This window comes from Elephas maximus, chromosome 4 (assembly GCF_024166365.1).
Source record: "Elephas maximus indicus isolate mEleMax1 chromosome 4, mEleMax1 primary haplotype, whole genome shotgun sequence".
Classification (NCBI taxonomy): Eukaryota; Metazoa; Chordata; class Mammalia; order Proboscidea; family Elephantidae; genus Elephas; species Elephas maximus.
Window position 1 is genome coordinate 80,838,450 of NC_064822.1, and position 22,450 is coordinate 80,860,899.

The following is a 22,450-nucleotide window of genomic DNA, read 5'->3' on the forward strand; positions in this document are numbered from 1 at the left end:
GGTACTACTGAAGAAGAAGGACAAAGTGGGAGGCCTCACACTACCTAATTTTGGAATCTATTATGCCTCTACTGTAGTCAAAACAGCCTGGTACTGGTACAACAACAGGTATATGGACCAATGCAGCAGAATTGAGGATCCAGACATAAATTCACCCACCTATTTTTTTTTTTTTTTATGAGCAGCCGATATTTGACAAAGGCCCAAAGTCTGTTAACTGAGGAAAAGACAGTCTCTTTTAACAAATGGTGCTGACATAACTGGATATCCATCTGCAAAAAATGAAACAAGACCCATACCTCAGACCACACACAAAAACTAACTCAAAATGGATCAAAGACCTAAATGTAAAATCTAAAACCATAAAGATCATAGAAGAAAAAATAGGGTCAATGCTAGGAGCCCTAATACGTGGCATAAACAGAACATTACTAACAATGCACAAACACCAGAAGAGAAACCAGACAACAGGGAGCTCCTAAAAATCAAATACTCGTGCTTATCAAAACACTTCATCAATAGAGTAAAAAGACAACCTACAGGCTGGGGAAAAATTTTTGGCTACGACAAACCTGATCAGCATCTAACCTCTAAAATCTACAACATACTGCAAAACCTCAACAACAAAAAGACAAATAACCCAATTAAAAAATGAGCAAAAGATATGAACAGGCACTTCACCAAAGAAGACATCCAGGCAGCTAACAGATACATGAAGAAATGCTCACGATCATTAGCCATTAGAGAAATGCAAATCAAAACTACAATGAGATACCATTTCACTCATCTCATTAAGGCTGGCATTAATCCAAACAACACAAAATAATAAATGTTGGAGAGGTTGTAGAGAGGCTGGAACTCTTATATGTTGCTGGTGGGAATGCAAAGTGTTACAATCACTTTGGAAATCGATTTGGCCCTTCCTTAAAAAGCTAGAAATAGAATTACCATATGATCCAGCAATCCCACTCCTTGGAATGTACCCTAGAGAAATAAGAGCAGCCACACAAATAGATATATGCACACCCATGTTCACTGCAGCACTGTTCACCATAGCAAAAAGATGGAAAGAACCTAGATGCCCATCAACTGACCAATGGATAAACAAAGTATGGTTGTCATGGATTGAATTATGTCTCCCCCCAAAAATATCAACTTGGTTAGGCCATGATTCCCAGTATTCTGTGGTTGTCCTCTATTTTGTGATTGTAATTTTATGTTAAAAGGATTGTAACACCACGCTTACCCAGGTCACATCCCTGATCCAATGTAAAGGGAGCTTCCCAGGGGTGTGGCCTATACCACCTATTATATCTCAAGAGATAAAAAAGAAGGGGAAGCAAGCAGAGCACATCCAGCACATCCTTTGGATCCCAGGTCCCTGCACCTGAGAAGCTCTTCGACCAGGGGAAGATTGAGGACAAGGATCTTCCTCCAGAGCCAAAAAAGAGAGAAAGCCTTCCTCTGGAGCGGACACCCTGAATTTGGACTTGTAATCTACTAGGCTGTGAGAGAATAAATTCTCTTTCTTAAAGCCATCCACTTGTGGCATTTCTGTTATAGCAGTACTAGATAACTAGTATTCACATTGTATATTCACACAAAGGAATACTACAAAACAATAAAGAAAAACGAAGAATCTGCGAAACATCTCATAACACAGATGAATCTAGAAGGCATTACGCTGAGTGAAATTAGTCAGTCGCAAAAGGACAAATATTGTATGACACCACTATTATAAGAACTCAAGAAATGGTTTAAACACAGAAAAAAAAACATTCTTTGGTGGTTATGGGGGTGGGGAGTGAAGGAGCGGGGTAGTCACTAACTAGATAGTAGATAAGAATTATCTTAGGTGAAGGGAAGGACAACACACAATACAGGGGAAACCAGCACAACTGGACTAAACCCAAAGCTAACTACTTTTCTGAATACAACCAAACACTCTGAGGAACTGAGTAGCAGCGGCAAGGGTCTGGGGACCATGGTTTCAGAGGACATCGAGGTCAACTGGCATAACGAAGTTTATTAAGAAAATGTTCTGCATCCCACTTCGGTAAGCGGCGCCTGGGGTCTTAAAAGCTAACAAGTGTCCATCTAAGATGCATCACTTGGTCCCAACCCACCTGGAGCAAAAGGGAATGAAGAACACCAAGGACTCAAGGAAAATATGAGCCCAAGAGACAGAAAGGGCCACATCAGCCTGAGACTGGAAGAACTAGATGGTGCCCAGCTACCACCAAAGACCGCCCTGACAGGGAACACAACAGACAGTCCTTAATGGAGGAGGAGAAAAGTGGGGTGCAGAACTCAAATTCTAATAAAAAGGCCAGACAGTGGTCTGATTGAGACTGGAGGGACCCCGGAAGACACGGCCCCTGGACTTTCTGTTAGCCCAGAACTGAAACCATTACTGAAGCCAACTCTTCAGACAAAGACTAGACTGGGCTCTAAGATGTAAAATAATGCTCTTAAAGACAATGCTTCTTAGATACATGAGACTAATTGGGCAGCTCCTGTCCAGAGGCGAAATAAGAAGGCAAAAAGGGACAAGACCTGGTTGAATGGACATAGGAAATCTGGGGTGGAAAGGAGGAGTGTGCTGTCACATTATAGGGAGAACAACTAGGGTCACATAACAAGGTATGTATATATTTTTGTATGAGAAACTGACTTGAACTGCAAACTTTCACTTAAGGCACAAAAAAGGTAAAAAGGTAAGGTAAAAGAAAAAAAGTGCTGAGCTGGTAAGACATGGCTGAAGACAAGGTTCTGCCATATCACAGAACTATTATATTAAGTGGTGTTCCTGGCTAGCACAGACAGTTAAGCACTCAGATACTAATCAAAAGGCTGGCAGTTCAAATCCACCTAGAGGCACCTTGGAAGAAAGGTCTGGCTATCTATTTCCAAAAGATCACAGCCATTATAAGCCCTATGGAGTGTAATGCTACTCTGCAACACTATGATTCAGAACTATGTAACAACTGGTTTGATTTTTGTATTATATCACAGTTCCTGAATCACAACAGAAGAGGGTCGGTACACCTCTATTTAAAAAAAAAAAAAAAAATCCATTGCCATTGAGTCTATTCCAACTCATAGCAACCCTATGAGACAGCTAAAAACCCCAGTCCAATGTCAGAGTGCCTCTCCTAGAGTCCGACATCTGACTCCACCAATCTCTGTGTTCTGTCGTATAGTGAAAGGGCAACATGGTGTCTTCTAACTGCTATCTGTTCCTCTCTGTGAGTTTTTTCCAGTGAACACTGCTCCAGCAGTCTTGCTGAGTTGCTGCTTGGTCATTTGCCCTTGTTTGCGTGACAGGTGGTGAGGAGTGACTTATGAGAAGTTACACCAACAGATTCACATTTTATAAAGATAATTTTGGCAGCAGGGTGGCAGATGTTGTAGGAAGGCAAGTTCATAGTAGTAAAACTGGTTAGAAAGTTCTTGAATTAGTCCAGAAAACACGATAAAACTTGAACTAATAGTGGCAGTGAGGTAAGAAAAGAGCAGATGGATTTAAGAGATATTTACAAAGCAAAACTGGATTTGGAGAATGTGTAGTATGGAGGACAGATTCTAACATAAGACTCACGGGTCCGGCTCACATGGCTGAGTATATATAGCATCATTAGACAGGAAATAGAAGAAAAAAATCAAGTTGGTTCCAGGAAGTTTAATTGTGAACATGTTAAAGGTGAGAAACCTATGGGACATTCAAGAGAGTACCTGAAGGGAGCAGAGACTGGGTCTGCTTTTTCTCCCCATTATTTGCCAAGCAACTAGCATAGTGCCTCAATAAATAGTGGCTCAGTACTAGTGGCTCAATAAATACTTGATGAATAAATGGTTGAAAGCTTATTTTACATAGAATCATCAAATTTTGGGGAATGCACAGTCTTGCTGACAGCAGGCAATATTCAGTTAGATGACAACTGAATTTCTGATGCATCAGATCCCTACTCTGAATTTAATTTCAGTTATTTTATTTTGCAGACTGTGGATTTGTACTAATTTTTACCACTCATTGCATTTTCCTGAGTCCAAAAATATCACGGCCTTTGGGTTTGAAAAAGCCATCCAATATTCCCGGTCTCATACATCTGGAAGCGGCTGCAAACTGTAATTCCAGTTCTTACTGGCCTTACGTGTATGGTTGTATGGTCAAAGTCTATGTTAAGCTAGAAAAAACAATTAGGAAATTTTTTATAAATTATGACTCCAGAATTAACAACATTTTGTGACTATGCTATCCTCTGAATATAAGATTAGACTGAAAATGCACATAAATCAGGGTAGACCAAACGCTGGGAAGAGGAAAATTTAAACAAAATAATCAGATGACGTATATTTCATGAGGAGCTGTTGGGCAGTGCTTTATTAACAGCAGACCATGTCAGATAAAAAGATTATTAAAGGAATTTAATTTGCATTTACCTTTCCCTCTTACCTTTTTTTCTTTTTTTTTTAGCAGAGTTAAAACTTTGAAAGTTCTGAATCTGCATAGATGAGAAAAAAATCAAGGAAAACCCTCTGCAAAATAGCATTCAGATGATAAAATGTTCTCTTATCCTCAAAAAGCACTTCGTTACATTTAAAGTCAGAAAATCTTGACCCCATAGCCCATCTATCCTAAATTTCTACACTACAATTATCACTCACCTAGTTTTCTGGCAAACTGCTAGGATAATTTCTTCATTTACAATTTGCCCAAATTCTTCCCTTCACTTAATTTCTGCTTCCTTTGTGCTGTCTGCCTCCACAGAGCTAGACATAGGAGAGAGTAAAAACTCACATTTTTGTTTGAAAAGTTCTAGTTTTTATTGGGCCTAATTTTCAGCCCCTGTATACATCCTGAAGCCACATCTGGGACCACTACCACTTCAAACTGAGACCTGGAGCCAGAAAACCAAACCTGTTGCCACTGAGTCAATTCCAACTCAGAGCAACCCTACAGGACAGAGTAGAATTGCTCCATAGAGTTTCCAAGGATTGGCTGGTGGATTCAAACTGCCGGCCTTTTGGTTAGTTGCCTTAGCTTTCAACCACTGCTCCATCAGGACTCTGAGTCCTCAGGCATATGACTTAATCTTGGCCTTTGGGGAATGTTTTGGGGAGTAGTAACCCAATACTGCATTATAAAGAAACGTGCAAAGACTTGGAGTTAGAAAACAGAAAGAGAAGACCATCCTCGGCATCTCTCAAGCTCAAAGAACTGAAGAAAACATTCAAGCCTCGAGTTGAAATTTTGAAGAATTCTATGGGCAAAACATTCAACAACGCAGAAACCATCAAAAGAAAATGCAAGGAATATACATAGTCGCTGTACCAATAAGAATTGGTCGATGTTCACCCATTTCAGGACATAGCATATGATGAAGAACTGGTGGTACTGAAGGAAGAAGTCTAAGCTGCACTGAAGGCACTGGTGAAAAATAAGGCTTCAGGAATTGACAGAATACCAACTGAGATGTTTCAACAAATGGATACAATGCTGGAAGCACTCATTCATCTATACCAAGAAATTTGGAAGTCAGCGACCTGGCCAACTGACTGGAAGAGATTCATATTTGTGTCCATTCCAAAGAAAGGTGATCCAAAAGAATGTGGAAATTATCAAACAGTACCATTAAAATCACATGCAAGTAAAATTTTGCTGAAGAAATTCAAAAACGGTTGCAGCAGTACATTGACAGGGAACTGCCAGAAATTCAAGCTGGATTCACAAGAGGACATGGGACCAGGGATATCATTGCTGATGTCAGATGAATTTTGGTTGAAAGCAGAGAATACCAGAAAAATGTTTACCAGTGTTTTATTGACTATGCAAAGACATTCGACTGTGTAAATCGTAAGAGATTATGGGCAACATTGTGAAGAATGGGAATTCCAGAACACTTAATTGCGCTCATGTGGAACCTGTATATACACCAAGAGGCACAGCCATTTGAACAGAACAAGTGGATACTGCATGGTTTAAAGTCAGGAAAGGTGTGCGTCAGGGTTGTAGCCTTTCACCATACTTATTCAATCTGTATGCTGAGCAAATAATCCAAGAAGCTGGACTATATGAAGAAGAACGTAGCCCCAGGAATGGAGGATGACTCATTAAAGACCTTCAATATGCAGATGACACAAGCTTGCTTGGTGAAAGTGAAGAGGACTTGAAGCACTTACTGATGAAGATCAAAGACTACAGTCTTCAGTTTGGATTACACCTCAACATAAAGAAAACAAAACTCCTCACAATTGGACCAATAAGCAACATCATGATAATGGAGAAAAGATTGAGGTTATCAAGGATTTAATTTTACTTGGATCTGCAATCAATGCTCACAGAAGCAGCAGTCAAAAAATCAAATGACGTATTGCATTGGGCAAATCTGATGCAAAAGACCTTTTTAAAATGTTAAAAGCAGAGATGTCGCCTTGAGGACTAAGGTGCGCCTGACCCAAACCATGGTATTTTCAATCGTTTTTATATGCATGAGAAAGCTGGACAACGAATAAGAAAGACTGAAGAAGAATTGATGCATTTGAATTATGGTGTTGGGGAAGAATACTGAATATGCCATGGACTTTCAGAATAAAGAACAAATCTGTCTTAGAAGAAGTACAGCCAGAATGCTCCTTAGAAGGGAGGATGTCAAGATTTCATCTCATGTACTTTGGACATGTTGCCAAGAAAGACCAGTCCCTGTAGAAGGAAATCATGCTTGGTAAAGTAGAGGGTCAGTGAAAAAGAGGAAAACCTTCAGTGAGATGGATTGACACTGTGGCTGTAACAACAGGCTCGAACATAGCAATGATTGAGGTGATGGCACAGGACCAGGCAATGTTTCATTCTGTTGCACACACAGTCACTATGAGTTGAAACTGACTTGATGGCATCTAACAACAACAACCCAGTGCTGTGGGATTCACCATCAAGTTATACCTGTGTTTTTCTGGCCCTGGCTTTGAGTATAGTTCTGGTAACTTGGCTGCTGTCTTATTTTCAAAACACAATCCCAGGTTGTTCTTCACAATTTTGTTTCCCAACTCACACCCAGTTGCAGTAACTGTGTTGCAGCTCTGCTCTCAAGAACTGTCCTCGGCTTTGACCCCAACCCTGGGGACACCCACCTTGTTTACTTGAGTCTCTGACTTGACAAAATGCTCAATTCAAAGCCTCAAGCAGGCTGAGGCCCTGTCTTTTTCTGGTCAGTACCTCTTGGAAGCTGCTCATTGCCAAAACCTTCCAGCCTAAAGGCTGGGAACTTGGCATCAATTACTGTTTTATCTGGATCTGTAGGTGTACCTCCACCCTCCCTCTTTTTTCATTTCTGAGGTTTTCACACTACTGGCACATAACATTACTGCTTGTTATCTTCAGGATACTGCCAACAGTTACCTATGGTTAGTCTCTAAATACCCCTTTCTGGCTACTGGGTGGACTTCCTTTCAGCACCCACAGCTACATTCACTCCCTTGTCCTTTCCCCACCCAACCCTTGCCCCTTCCTGATGGGGAAGTCTAGCTTTAGAACCAGTTCCTCCATCTACCCAGAGGTCCTGAACCCTACAGATAACATGGTTCTAGCTAGTCAGGCCATGAGTGATGATAAGAATACTGCCCCATCTGGCATGTGATCTAATAATTTACAGGCACCTTAGCAAAAGAAAGATAGTGAATTGATTTGAACAGATATGAAGCTCAGCTGTTAACCAAAAGGTCAGCAGTTTGAACCTACCATCCTACTCCCAGGAGAAAGATATGGCAGTCTGCTTTCATGAAGATTACACCCTTGGAAACCCTATGGAACGTTTCTACCCTGTCCTATAGTGTTACTGTGAGTCGGAATTGACTCGACGGCAATGAGCTTTTTAAACATTAAGAAAACACTCTCTGTACTCACTTGTATCTCTTTATTTCCTGATCACATTAATTAAGCCCGAGAAAATTCAGTGTTGATATGATACCTCTCTCTAAGTTAATCAAATGTAGCTTTATGCATTTAAGAAACCCCTAATAGAGTTAAGAAATGCAAATGAGCACATTAATAGCAGAAATAAAACAGACCTCCTGGTATGCAAACAAATGCTCAAAACTAAACCAAAACGACATGGAAATTCCTTTCTACACCTGGACCTTTGCCAGTAAGTAGAACCAGTGTAATGGAACTAGTTGAAGAAAAAAAGATATACTAGCTTTTTCTGCAGGAAAACACCCTGTCATGTTACCAAACTTAAGAAGAAAATGTTATCTGTAACATTTACACCTTCTGAGAAATGTTATGGTTCCCGTCAGACCTAACTGGTGAGATTTGACTCAGTAGTAATTGGTGTGAGGCATTCTTTTCAATAGTTCCCAGAAAGTTAGAAGCCTGAGCCTAATCAGTCTTTGTACTGAATTTTACACACTGTCAAATCCTTTAGAAAGGTGTATATCATGGCAGTATAGACCATTTCTTACATTTCTTTTTCATTTTGTTCTTAACCATAGACAACCTGTGAACTCTCATTTGAGAAAGGTCTTAATGTTTAATTATCTCCACATTTTTACAACAAGACATCTTATAGTTTATCTTAGGCTACTCTGTTGGGTAACTCCATTGTACTGCCTCACTTATAATCATTTTGGTTTCTTTTGCCTACAAAGAAAACAGATATTTGGAGGTACTGGGATGATCCAGGTCCCTGGTAGCGCAAACAGTCTGCACTCATCTACTAGCCTACTGACTGGCAGTTGAAACCCACTCCACACCGCAGAAAAAAGCCTTGCTTCCATGAAGATTATACCCAAGATAACCCTATGGAGTTATTCTACTCTATAACACATGGGGTCACCGTGAGTCAGAAAAGATGGCAACAAGTTTTTGTTTTTTAAGGGATGATCTACTTGCCTCATCTCTCATTTGCAAAGCAATTGTATGAAGAGTGGATATTAACCCGTTTTTCAGATTCATAATCTTAATTCACTGAAAATTAATAATTCATTTCACATTGCACTTTCAGTTTTTCTTGATTATTGTCCAGTTATAAAGACACAAATATAGAACTGGCAGTGTCTGTAGCACTTTCCATTACTACTTTATATTTCCCTAAATCTCAGACTCAACAGATTTATTTCTGCTCACCATTCGTTGGCCTGGAAAACTGGTTTTCATCCATTTTCTAGTTGCTGGTTTCACCAAAATGCCAAGGAAATGCTTGAAGCCATAAATTCTTAAGCAGAAAACAGTAATAATATTGTTTGCATAATGCATTCATTACAAAGCATTTTCCTACCCATAATCTCATTTAACTTTGTTTCTCATAATACTGAACTATGAAAACCAAGTATTATTAGTCCTGATTTGAAAATTATAAAATTAAGGTTGCAAATGATGATATAACTTGTCTGGGATCATAAATGGCATCAAAGATAGAGCAAGATCTAGAATCCATATTTTTAGACTCCATTTGCCTGTATATTTCTCTAAGCTTGGCATTCAGTCAATAATCATAGGGTAAATTACCAAAATTATTTAATAGTAGTGGTACCATGTTCTGGATTTTCATAATAAAGAAACAGTGCACAAGAAATAATTTTGCTTCTCCCTGAGAACTTGGTTTTGTCTCTTATAAAAATGAAAATAATGTAGCTAGTCTCATATCCCCTTTCAAAGTGGACCACTAGGGAGTTCAAAGCCAAAAACAGGGGAACTACAGTAACTGTATAGGTTCCCAGGACCTGTACAGTCACTTTCTCTTTTAATTTCCAAACAGCTGCAAAATAAATTTTCCATTTCTTCTAAGGGTATTCTTACAAGGGAAGTGAAAAACCTGTAAAACTGTTTTAAAGCGACTGATAAAAAACGTACAACTAATTCACAAGAACCTACCCACCTCCTAAGGTAAAACAATATAAGCTTCGAAATTAGGCAGGCCTTGTTTCTCATCTCGGACCTTGCACCTACCAGTTCTGGAACTTTAAATACGTTATTTAACCCTTGTTTGTCAATAATAACAACCATACAGAGTTAGAGTAAGAATACAGTGAGATAATACTTAAAGAAGTTAAAACAGATACTATACTTTAGCACATGCCTGGAGGTGAAATGCTGAACTTCCCAGCCTCTCTTGCACCTAGACATTGCCAAGTGACTCAGTTCTGACCAAGGAGACAGATGCAGGAGTCTGCCAGTATTTCCTCTTCTGTTCCCTCATTCCTCCTGCTGGGATCAAGGACTGAAACTAAGCGGTTCTTTGGCCATCAGCTAAGGATGGTCAAGCGGTATGTAGTGAAGAATTAACCTTACCAAAGAGGTCTGGCCTTTTCTCTAAACTACTAGAAGGTAATCTCTAGATCCTTGGAATGGCCTGCCAAAAAGGAGCGTGTTTGTTTGCCTGGGGGATTTGAGCACCAGACAGTCTAACAATGTGATTTATGACAGGGAATTTGAGCCATGCCATACCATTTCCAATCTCCAGAGGAACTGGAAAGCGAAGATATTACGTGGACCTGTAGAAGACGCTAGAGACTAAAGACCAAAGGTCAGCCTCACAGGGAGTATGTGATCGAGCCACAGTAAAATTCTGGACACCAAAGGCTCAGGTGGGCTTCCTGGGTTGGCAGTACTCTGAGTATTGTCACACATTAAGGAGGTAACTTAATGTGTGACAATCCACGGGGAGAGGACAGCCAGAAGCTCCACATTTAGGCTCCTTCCAGACCTCATGCTGTGTGTTTCTTCCTTTGTCTGATTTTAATTTTTATCTTTTCACTGTAATATAACTGTAATCATAGGTATAGGGCTTTCCTTAGTTCTGTGAGTCATTCTTGAAAATTACTGACCTTAAGAGCGGCTGTGGGAACCCCTGAATTTGTAGCCAGCTGACCTGAAATGAGAGTTGTCCTGGAAATGCCAGAATTTGTGGCTCGTGTCTGAAGCGAGGACAGTCTTGTAGGAACTGTGCCCTCTGACTGTGCAGTTCGGCTAACCTTACTGAAAGCAGGAAGAAAGGTGCCTGTGTAGTCATCATCCAGCCCTGAGCTGCCCAGCCCTAATTCTTTACTATACCAGTTGCCATCAGGTTGATTCCGACTCATGGCAACCTCATGTATGTCAGAGTGGAACTGTGCTCCACAGAGTTTTCTATGGCTGATTTTTTCGAAAGTAGACTGCCAGATTTTTGCTCTGAGGTGCCTCTGAGTAGACGTGAACTGCCTACCTTTTGGTTAGCAGTTGAGTGTGTTAACTGTTTGCACCACCTGGGGACTCCTTACTAGTTGGGATCAGTAAGCACCTACTTGTTCACACCACTGTATCAGGTTCCTGCTATAAAAGAGACTAACGAGAGATTAACATAAACCTAACAACACAGACTTGGCAAGGATCTGCACCCGCCAGACATTAGTCCCCTTAGTTTCCTTCCAGTTGAAAAGGGATGTGTTTGGGAAAGTGATCACAATAATATTTATAAGAGAAAAGGCAAGCTGCCAAGTGCTGTAGATGATATAGTATGGTTCAAAGTCGATTAGCAGAAAAAAAAATGCTGTGAGACTCCAGGATATCCAGAAGTCCTGAGAATTCTAATAAACACATTATTGAAAAAGAAAAAAAAATTAAGTATTTGCATTTTAACAAGGCCATTTGAGAAGATGGCTTCCAAGTATCTTTCTGGGTTTCTCACAGGCCAAGGGCACTATGAGTCCTGGCCAAGTGGAACAAGACAGGGAGCCTGTGCCAGAGGGAAGGAGCTGAAGGTGGAGTACAGTGATGATGCTTTGTGATTCTTTATATAAAGCCTTGGGTGAATATTCTGGGGGAAAATGATTGGTTGAGGTTTGTGATTTTTATCACATGACTATTCAGCACAATGTAATAGAATGATGTGCTGACCATGTTTTTATTACACCAAAAAGATATAATCTTCAGATCATATCACCACAGTTGTGGTTTCTCACATTCCTGCCACTCCATCGCTCATTTCCAAGCATATTTTAGGTCGGAACAGAGTTTATTCAAAAATACCTACAACCCTGGACCATGAAGACTTGAAAGGGACATTCCTTGGCTAAGCAGGAAGAAGTTGGTCCCAACCTAACAGATGGTGGTATTCTCAAAGTGAGAACACTTACCATCACACTTTCGCCTCTAAAAGACACACACACATAGACACACACATCGCACATCCTCCAACTTGTGTGAGTGTTATGCTATCTTTCATGCCTACTAATATCCAATGAATATATCACCATAGTATGTTTACAGAGCCATTTGGAAATGGCTGCCTCAAAATATCCTGCTTGGTCTCCTACAGTTCAAGCAAGGGCACTGCAATGGTTCAGCCTACGTGGGATATAGAAAGGGAACCCCTTGGCAGACAAGAGTACCAGGAAATAAATATCTACACTGAATGGGAAGCACTGCACTAGGCAGAAAAGTGAGAAACTGTATTTGCCCCTCCAGAGCACATAAGGTGGTGAGGAAATGAGGGATAAGGACTTGTAGATTACTGTAATATGTAGGTACGTAGTTACACACATGTCTGTAACATGAGGCAAAATTAAATGAATATGGCTTAAAAGCTACAGCAAATTGTGGGAGTTCCAAAAAAGCAGCAACTAATTGTGATTAAGGAGAATTAATGAGGCATCACAAAGTACACAGTGTCTCAACAGTACTATCCTGGGTGTCTGCAGCCCTGATCGGAATCTGTTAACATTCCGTAACACACAGATCATCTCCCTTCTTGAATTTCATCTTGGAAAAAATAAAAACAAACAAACAAAAAAAAGTGGGTAAAAGTAGACAAAGGAATAAGAGCAATGATGACGGTTAACATATATTGACGATTTAGGACAAAAGTCTAAAGGTAGAGATGTATAAGCTGAGCTGCAGGATACGGGATTGGTTGGTCGTTATTTTACTACAACTCAGGGAAAGGAGAAGTGCTTGGTTCACACGGGCAACATCAAACCTAGCCTACTCACCTGCCCTCCGACCTAATCTGCACACACTATGTCCTTCCCAAGGAACATGAATTAAGTGGCATTTTAGCTTCCTGGTAACAAACTAGAAACAAAAACCCGAAAAACCAAACCCACTGCCATCAAGTCAACTCCCACTCATAGTGACCCAATAGGACAGAGTAGAACTGCCCCATAGAGTTTCCAAGCAGCGCCTGGCGGATTTGAACTGCCGACCTCTTGGTTAGTAGCCGTAGCACTTAACCACTACGCCAGCAGGGTTTCCAAGCTAGATACATTCATTAGGAAATAAACAATGGAGTGAGGGGAAGAAAATACATCATCCTTTTTGTGATGCAAACTGCTTTTCCAGAATTTCTATGGATTAATTAGCTGTTTCAGAATCTCAGCAGAAAAATACATAAACAGCTTTTTAAAAAAAATCTACTCACTGAATTTGTTCAGTCCTTTGTAAAGACTATGCATACACACGATAATGCAATGACTTCCAGTGCCTGAGAAAAAAAGCATTTTTCTTGATTAGTCAGAATGGTTTCTAGGTCTTGGTACTGGGCACAAACAGGTGCAGAATTCATTTGCATACACTTTGAAGAGAAAAAGTTTCCTACTAGTCTACTGCTGCAACTGACAGATAAGATGTGAGGCTAGTTTATATTTCTTTAATCATCTCTTTTATTCAAATCTATTTTCTAGAACAAAATTAGAAGTTAGTTGGTATGACTGAACTCTCTCATCTAAAAAAAGCCTATTTTGGATCTCTTTTCAGTTTTTTTTCTATCTGATAAGCTGTTAAGGGAGAATGTTTCCTTATCTCTTTACTGCATAGTTGATTGATAATCACTTTTTATATATGGGGTATATCGTAGGTTGGCAGGCTCAACCTCTTTTCCACTCTTTCTAGCTTCCTCCTGAAGGTAGATAGTTAAGAACTACCTCTCCTGGACTTATTTGCAGCAACAGCTCTTGAAGCAAATTAATCCTCACCCAGTAGATGCACTTGAGGGAGATTTGGAAGGAGGAGATGAGGTGGAACCTATCTTCTGCTCCTGTTCTGTGAGAGGTGGTTCTGTCGGAGCAATGGCCGCTGGGGTTTCCTGATTCCTAGACCACAGTTATGACAGTAGGTTCTTGAGCTCAATTAAGAGGAGCTACCTCTTAATTCCCACTTCTCCACCTTTCCAATGATTTTTTTAAGGCCCTAATTCCCTATATGAAATATGTTTTCTGCCAAAAAATACCTAGGATGATTTCTGTTCCTTACCTTAAAAACCCTGAATAATACAATTATATCCTTCATTCCTCGGTCTGAGGATACAACGTATGAACCAGGACAACATTAATACCTAACGTTTACATAATGCTTGGTACTTTACAAAGTATGTTGACATGCATTATCTAATTTAATCCTTACCACAATTCTCTGAGGCAGCTAGGACAGGGGCTGCTCTCTCCGTTTTACAGATGCAAAAGCTGAGTCTCAGGAGAGTTAAGCAACTTCTCTAAGGCCTTTAGTTAGCAAAAGATGAAGACAAATTCAACGCCACATTTTATGACCCTTAGTAATTTTTTTTTTGGAACTAGGAAGCCTCCCAAGGGCAAATGAAAGCGAAAGCACGTGAATGCTGACAATGTATTAAGCCTCCTATTTCCTACTTAACACTCAAAATATTATCATTATACTCGAAAACCATTAAATTACAGTTAAAAAGCTAGGGATGAGTCATCAAATATAGGCTATTTTATAGTGTGTGACTTTGGATCTGGTAGAGCTTATGCCTCAGCTTTCTAGGACCCCTCCTTTAAAGGCTCTTTTGCTCTTAATACAGACATATGAACAGTTCAATTCTACTTTCTATCTCTGACCCTGGATTCTGCTGCAGCATAATGATCTTCCCAAACCCAGAGTGGTTAGAAGGCTTGGGGAGGCCAAGGTTCACTTCTCATTTTTCTCTTTAACAGCAATTTCACCTAAGATTCCCCTCTCTCCCTAACTAGGGCTCCCTGGAATAAAGATTTCCTTTTCTCCTACTCGCTGCCCAGACACATTTTACAATATTTGATTTCAATGCTCAGGAAACCAAGAAGGAAAAACATAAAGTAAGCAAAACTTGATTTAGACCACTTCAAACGTGGTCAGCTTGAATTCTTTCCTCCATATCCCCCACTCCTCCACTTCATAGCAGTAGTCTAATCACGGGGTTAATGTTCAAGAGGGGCAAGAGGCAGACTTCTGACCATATGCTCCCCACTCCCTGAGAGCAACATCAGTCCAAAGGAAACATTCCAACATAGAATATCTTTGAGATCATTTCGCAGTCAGCCTCAAAACACTAGAATTCCACAATTCCCTGACCATTCTTTGCCTCCCTCAGTCTCATATGACTCAAATCAAAAGGGCTAGAAAAACTGTAACTCTATAATATTCTACTTCCACCCTTGCAATTGAAACATCATGTGATTTTCTTCACACAAAAAATGACAGATACAAAGAAAAATGTTTAAAATGAAGATGGAAGAAGATGAAAACAAGTAGTTCAGATTAGTAAGGCAAACTCAATAATCCCTTTCTATGAAAAAAAAAATTTTTTTTTTGAGATATCAAAAAAGATAAGAAATTATACTGAAAGGCACCAAGCTTTATACTAACCTGGGGGAAGAGAGAATAAGTTGAGTTGTCAATGGTGAATGAGTATAAAAACTCCCCATCATACCACATGCTCTTCCCCATGGGGGAATTCATTTTAGTCATAGCAAAGAGATGGGCGGGGTCACAGCAGTCTTCCATTTGTTTCCTAGGAGAGAAAACAGAGAGAGAGAAAAGAACAGCGGGTTAAGTGAGCAAGGGATTCATTCACTTGTCATTCCCACAGAGATGTGCCGCCTTACCTCAGTGCCAGCTCCCTGAACCATCAGCATCTCCAGGGTGATTAGACTACTATTAATTCACTCTGCCAGCCAACACAAGGCATGACTAGAATATTTCATAATAATAAAAAAAAAAGAGTTTAAGAAAATCATATCAGCTCTCAGATGCAGCTGAAATATATCAGAAGGCAAAAATCGTGATTATAATTGCAGAGCTATTGATTGAGTTAAACATTCAGGTCCAGAAAAGCCTTGGATAGTTTATTTGGGAGACTGTTGAGCTACTCAGTTGCATCATAAATGCACTCTTTCACCTGACCTAACAATTAAGTGGTTAAGTTCAGTAAAGAAGGACTTTACATGAGCTGTTTGGAACAGGAAATGCACCGAGTAGCCCCAAAGAAAGTGCACTCCCCAAAACTGAAGACAAGATAAGAGAACAACTACTCTGAAACCCATTTGAAATGAGTGATGTGATTTCAGACACTGGCAAAGCAACACGCATTCTAACTGTTAGATCTTGTGGACCTTTTTGGTTCTCATTTGATCTGACCTCCCAGTTTTTTTTTTGTTTTGTTTTTTTTACCCAGTAGCATCTGATTTGAGAAAAATCTCTCCTTACTCCCTTAATGTCCAAATACCTGTGTTTCCTGGGTCGCCTCATCTTGTAGGCTGGCTCACAGGCTACTAATCCTCTGTTTGCCCCCCAAATGTAAACCCTGCCACTGCTCTACAGGGCAATCTTTATTCCTTTAATAAAAAAATCAGAGCCCCAATGCTCAACTACTAGCCAAAAGGCTGGCAGTTCAAACTCACCTAGAGGTGCCTCTGAAGGTAGGCCTGGAGATCTGCTTCCAAAAGGTCACAGCCTTGAGACCCCTAAGGAGCAGTTCTGCTCTGTACACATAGGGCTGCCATGAGTCAGAATATACTCAACGACAATTAACAGGAACAATTTAAAAATCTGTCAGAAGCCAATTTCATTTACTGGAGCTTTCACAAAAGAAAAGAAGACTAAGAAAAATGGTTGACATAAGCCACTATAAATGGCTCCCACACAGATGCACTGACAACCTCCAAGAGAGCCAGGCAGTCATGCTTTCTCAAACATCTTTACCTACCCACAGCATAGATGCTGGGAGCTGGAAGGTGGCAGTAGAGTGGGAGTAAAATGAAAACAAACCAATTGCTGTCAGGCCGGCTCTAACTCATGGTGACCCATGTGTGTCAGAGTAGTGCTGTGTGCCATAGGGTTTTCAATGGCTGATTTTTTGGAAATTGATCGCCAAGATTATTTTCCAAGACTCCTCTGGGTGGACTTAAACCTTCATCCTTCTGGTTAGCAGCCAAGTTCATCAATCAATTGCACCACCCAGGAACTCAACGGTGGAAGTTTCTGGCTTCAAATCCTGACTCTGCCACTTATTAGCTCTAAGAACTGGGAAAGTTACTGTGCTTCAGAACTGACCTTAGAGACTATTTTATGAGAATTCACTGAGAATGTACAGGTACAACACTTAATAAAAGTTCAATAAATATTAGGTATTGTCATTATTATCATAATGTAGTCAAAACCTTATTGTAGAAATGAATAAACCGAGTTAGTGGGGCTGCAGCTTCAGAGGCCAAGGAGGTCAGGGGCCAGCCCCCTCATCCCTAGGTTGGTGGTGTTCTTCTGCCATCCTGAACTTTCTCTTGTGCTCTTTGATATCTTGGTTGGCCTATCCTTCACAAAGATTTCAATAGAAAGAAGGACAGGGAAGAATGGCTCAGGAAAAATGTCTTCATCTTATTAAAGTGGCAAGAATTAGTGTCACTGCTCTGACAGGGATCACAATAGAGGGTCCCAGACAGAGCTGAAGAAAAATGTAGAACAAAATTCTAACTCAAAAAGAAAGACCAGACTTGCTGGCCTGACAAAGACTGGAGAAGCTCTGAGAGTATGGTCCCTGGACACCCTTTCAGCTCAGTAATGAAGTCACTCCGGAGGTTCACCCTTCAGCCAAAGATTGGACAGGCCCATAATACAAAACAAGACTAAAGGGGCGGAGGCGGAGCCAAGATGGCGGACTAGGCAGACGCTACCTCGGATCCCTCTTAAAACAAAGACACGGAAAAACAAGTGAATCGATCACATACATAACAATCTACGAACCCTGAACAACAAACACAGATTTAGAGACGGAGAACGAACTAATACGGGGAAGCAGCGATTGTTTCCAGAGCCTGGAGCCAGCATACCAGTCAGGTACGGCACAAGCACAGAGACCTGCTCCACCCCCCTGAACTAACCCCGGGAGGGGGACTAGCCGGTTCCACGGGCGGCGTGGGACGCAGCCGTTAGGAGAAGTCCCCGGGAGGCAGTGACTGATCTTGGAGCAGAAAGAGCAGCATCCGAGCCGGGGAACCGTCCCACAGGGATTTGGACTGCACGCAGGTACGCCATAAACACGGAGAGTTGCTCCACCCCCTGAACTAACCCCGGGAAGGTGACCATCCGGGTCGCGCGGGCGGCGTGGGACGCAGCCGGTAGGAGAAGTCCCCGGGAGGCAGCGACTGGTATTGGAGCGGGGAGAACAGCGTTCCAGCCGGGACACTCCGTCGCGGCACAAGCACGGGGAGCTACTCCACCAATCTGAACTAACCCCGGGAGGGGGCCCACCTGGTTCACGGGGGCGGCACGGCCACGCGGCTGGAGGGACGAGAAGTCCCCGGGAGGCAGCGACTGATTTTGGAGTCGAGAGTGCACCGTCCCAGTAGGGGAGCCTTGACGCTGGGCGTGGGGCTGGAAGCGGAGGATCTGACCGTGACTCCAGCGGGCCAGACCCCCCGGGGGCAATCTCCACACAGACAGCACACATAGGCGACGCGCCCGCGGGAATCTCAGATATAATGGTCATTCCAAGCAAGACAAGCAACTCTGGCTATATTCTGAGGTGCTACTCTCCTATCTCTCTGTTCCCTCCCCCACCCTCCCCAGGCGGCTTCATTAACATCTGAATAGCCTGAGCCAGAGGGAGAACTCTGATAGGGATCTGACTGCAGTTTTTTTTAGCGGATTTTCTGGAAAAACTAGTTTCCCAGTGATGGCTCGGAGACAACAATCCATATCAAACCACTTAAAGAAGCAGACCGTGACAGCTTCTCCAACTCCCCAAACAAAAGAATCAAAATCTTTCCCAAATGAAGATACAATTTTGGAATTATCAGATACAGAATATAAAAAACTAATTTACAGAATGCTTAATGATATCACAAATGAAATTAGGATATCTGCAGAAAAAGCCAAGGAACACACTGATAAAACTGTTGAAGAACTCAAAAAGATTATTCAAGAACATACTGGAAAAATTAATAAGTTGCAAGAATCCATAGAGAGACAACATGTAGAAATCCAAAAGATTAACAATAAAATAACAGAATTAGACAACACACTAGGAAGTCAGAGGAGCAGACTCGAGCAATTAGAATGCAGACTGGGACATCTGGAGGACCAGGGAATCAACACCAACATAGCTGAAAAAAAATCAGATAAAAGAATTAAAAAAAATGAAGAAACCCTAAGAATTATGTGGGACTCTATCAAGAAGGATAACCTGCGGGTGATTGGAGTCCCAGAACAGGGAGGGGGGACAGAAAACACAGAGAAAATAGTTGAAGAACTTCTGACAGAAAACTTCCCTGACATCATGAAAGACGAAAGGATATCTATCCAAGATGCTCATCGAACCCCATTTAAGAATGATCCAAAAAGAAAAACACCAAGACATATTATCATCAAACTCACCAAAACCAAAGATAAACAGAAAATTTTAAAAGCAGCCAGGGAGAAAAGAAAGGTTTCCTTCAAGGGAGAATCAATAAGAATATGTTCTGACTACTCAGCAGAAACCATGCAGGCAAGAAGGGAATGGGACGACATATACAGAACACTGAAGGAGAAAAACTGCCAACCAAGGATCATATATCCAGCAAAACTCTCTCTGAAATATGAAGGCGAAATTAAGATATTTACAGACAAACACAAGTTTAGAGAATTTGCAAAAACCAAACCAAAGCTACAAGAAATACTAAAGGATATTGTTTGGTCAGAGAACCAATAATATCAGATATCAGCACAACACAAGGTCACAAAACAGAACGTCCTGATATCAACTCAAATAGGGAAATCACAAAAACAAACAAATTAAGATTAATTAAAAAAAAAAATACACATAACAGGGAATCATGGAAGTCAATAGGTAAAAGATCACAATAATCAAAAAGAGGGACTAAATACAGGAGGCATTGAACTTCCATATGGAGAGTGATACAAGGCGATATAGAACAATACAAGTTAGGTTTTTACTTAGAAAAATAGGGGTATATAATGAGGTAACCACAAAAAGGTATAACAACTCTATAACTCAAGACAAAAACCAAGAAAAACGTAACGACTCAACTAACATAAAGTCAAACACTATGAAAGTGAGGATCTCACAATTTACTAAGAAAAACGCCTCAGCACAAAAAAGTATGTGGAAAAATGAAATTGTCAACAACACACATAAAAAGGCATCAAAATGACAGCACTAAAAACTTATTTATCTATAATTACCCTGAATGTAAATGGACTAAATGCACCAATAAAGAGACAGAGAGTCACAGACTGGATAAAGAAACACGATCCATCTATATGCTGCCTACAAGAGACACACCTTAGACTTAGAGACACAAACAAACTAAAACTCAAAGGATGGAAAAAAGTATATCAAGCAAACAATAAGCAAAAAAGAAGAGGAGTAGCAATATTAATTTCTGACAAAATAGACTTTAGACTTAAATCCACCACAAAGGATAAAGAAGGACACTATATAATGATAAAAGGGACAATTGATCAGGAAGACATAACCATATTAAATATTTACGCACCCAATGACAGGGCTGCAAGATATATAAATCAAATTTTAACAGAACTGAAAAGCGAGATAGATACCTCCACAATTATAGTAGGAGACTTCAACACACCCCTTTCGGAGAAGGACAGGACATCCAGTAAGAAGCTCAACAGAGACACGGAAGATCTAATTACAACAATCAACCAACTTGACCTCATTGACTTATACAGAACTCTCCACCCAACTGCTGCAAAATATACTTTTTTTTCTAGCGCACATGGAACATTCTCTAGAATAGACCACATATTAGGTCATAAAACAAACCTTTGCAGAGTCCAAAACATCGAAATATTACAAAGCATCTTCTCAGACCACAAGGCAATAAAACTAGAGATCAATAACAGAAGAACGAGGGAAAAGAAATCAAATACTTGGAAAATGAACAATACCCTCCTGAAAAAAGACTGGGTTATAGAAGACATCAAGGAGGGAATAAGGAAATTCATAGAAAGCAACGAGAATGAAAATACTTCCTATCAAAACCTCTGGGACACAGCAAAAGCAGTGCTCAGAGGTCAATTTATATCAATAAATGCACACATACAAAAAGAAGAAAGAGCCAAAATCAGAGAACTGTCCCTACAACTTGAACAAATAGAAAGTGAGCAACAAAAGAATCCATCAGGCACCAGAAGAAAACAAATAATAAAAATTAGAGCTGAACTAAATGAATTAGAGAACAGAAAAACAATTGAAAGAATTAACAAAGCCAAAAGCTGGTTCTTTGAAAAAATTAACAAAATTGATAAACCATTGGCTAGACTGACTAAAGAAATACAGGAAAGGAAACAAATAACCCGAATAAGAAATGAGAAGGACCACATCACAACAGAACCAAATGAAATTAAAAGAATCATTTCAGATTATTATGAAAAATTGTACTCTAACAAATTTGAAAACCTAGAAGAAATGGATGAATTCCTTGAAAAACACTACCTACCTAAACTAACACATTCAGAAGCAGAACAACTAAATAGACCCATAACAAAAAAAGAGATTGAAACGGTAATCAAAAAACTCCCAACAAAAAAAAGTCCTGGCCCGGACGGCTTCACTGCAGAGTTCTACCAAATTTTCAGAGAAGAGTTAACACCACTACTACTAAAGGTATTCCAAAGCATAGAAAATGACGGAATACTACCCAACTCATTCTATGAAGCCACCATCTCCCTGATACCAAAACCAGGTAAAGACATTACAAAAAAAGAAAATTATAGACCTATATCCCTCATGAACATTGATGCAAAAATCCTCAACAAAATTCTAGCCAATAGAATCCAACAACACATCAAAAAAATAATTCACCCTGATCAAGTGGGATTTATACCAGGTATGCAAGGCTGGTTTAATATCAGAAAAACCATTAATGTAATCCATCACATAAATAAAACAAAAGACAAAAACCACATGATCTTATCAATTGATGCAGAAAAGGCATTTGACAAAGTCCAACACCCATTTATGATAAAAACTCTTACCAAAATAGGAATTGAAGGAAAATTCCTCAACATAATAAAGGGCATCTATGCAAAGCCAACAGCCAATATCACTCTAAATGGAGAGAACCTGAAAGCATTTCCCTTGAGAACGGGAACCAGACAAGGATGCCCTTTATCACCGCTCTTATTCAACATCGTGTTGGAAGTCTTAGCCAGGGCAATCAGGCTAGACAAAGAAATAAAAGG

General features: G+C 40.3%; 1 protein-coding gene across 1 annotated transcript in view; it reads right to left on the reverse strand.

Annotated features, from left to right (window-relative positions):
• Positions 1-22,450, reverse strand: part of ST8SIA1 (ST8 alpha-N-acetyl-neuraminide alpha-2,8-sialyltransferase 1) — a 167,701-nt gene that overhangs the window by 88,372 nt on the left and 56,879 nt on the right. The window contains exon 2 of the mRNA XM_049882619.1: positions 15,611-15,755. Coding sequence (XP_049738576.1) covers positions 15,611-15,755 — 145 coding nt within the window. The remainder of the gene's footprint in view (positions 1-15,610; positions 15,756-22,450) is intronic.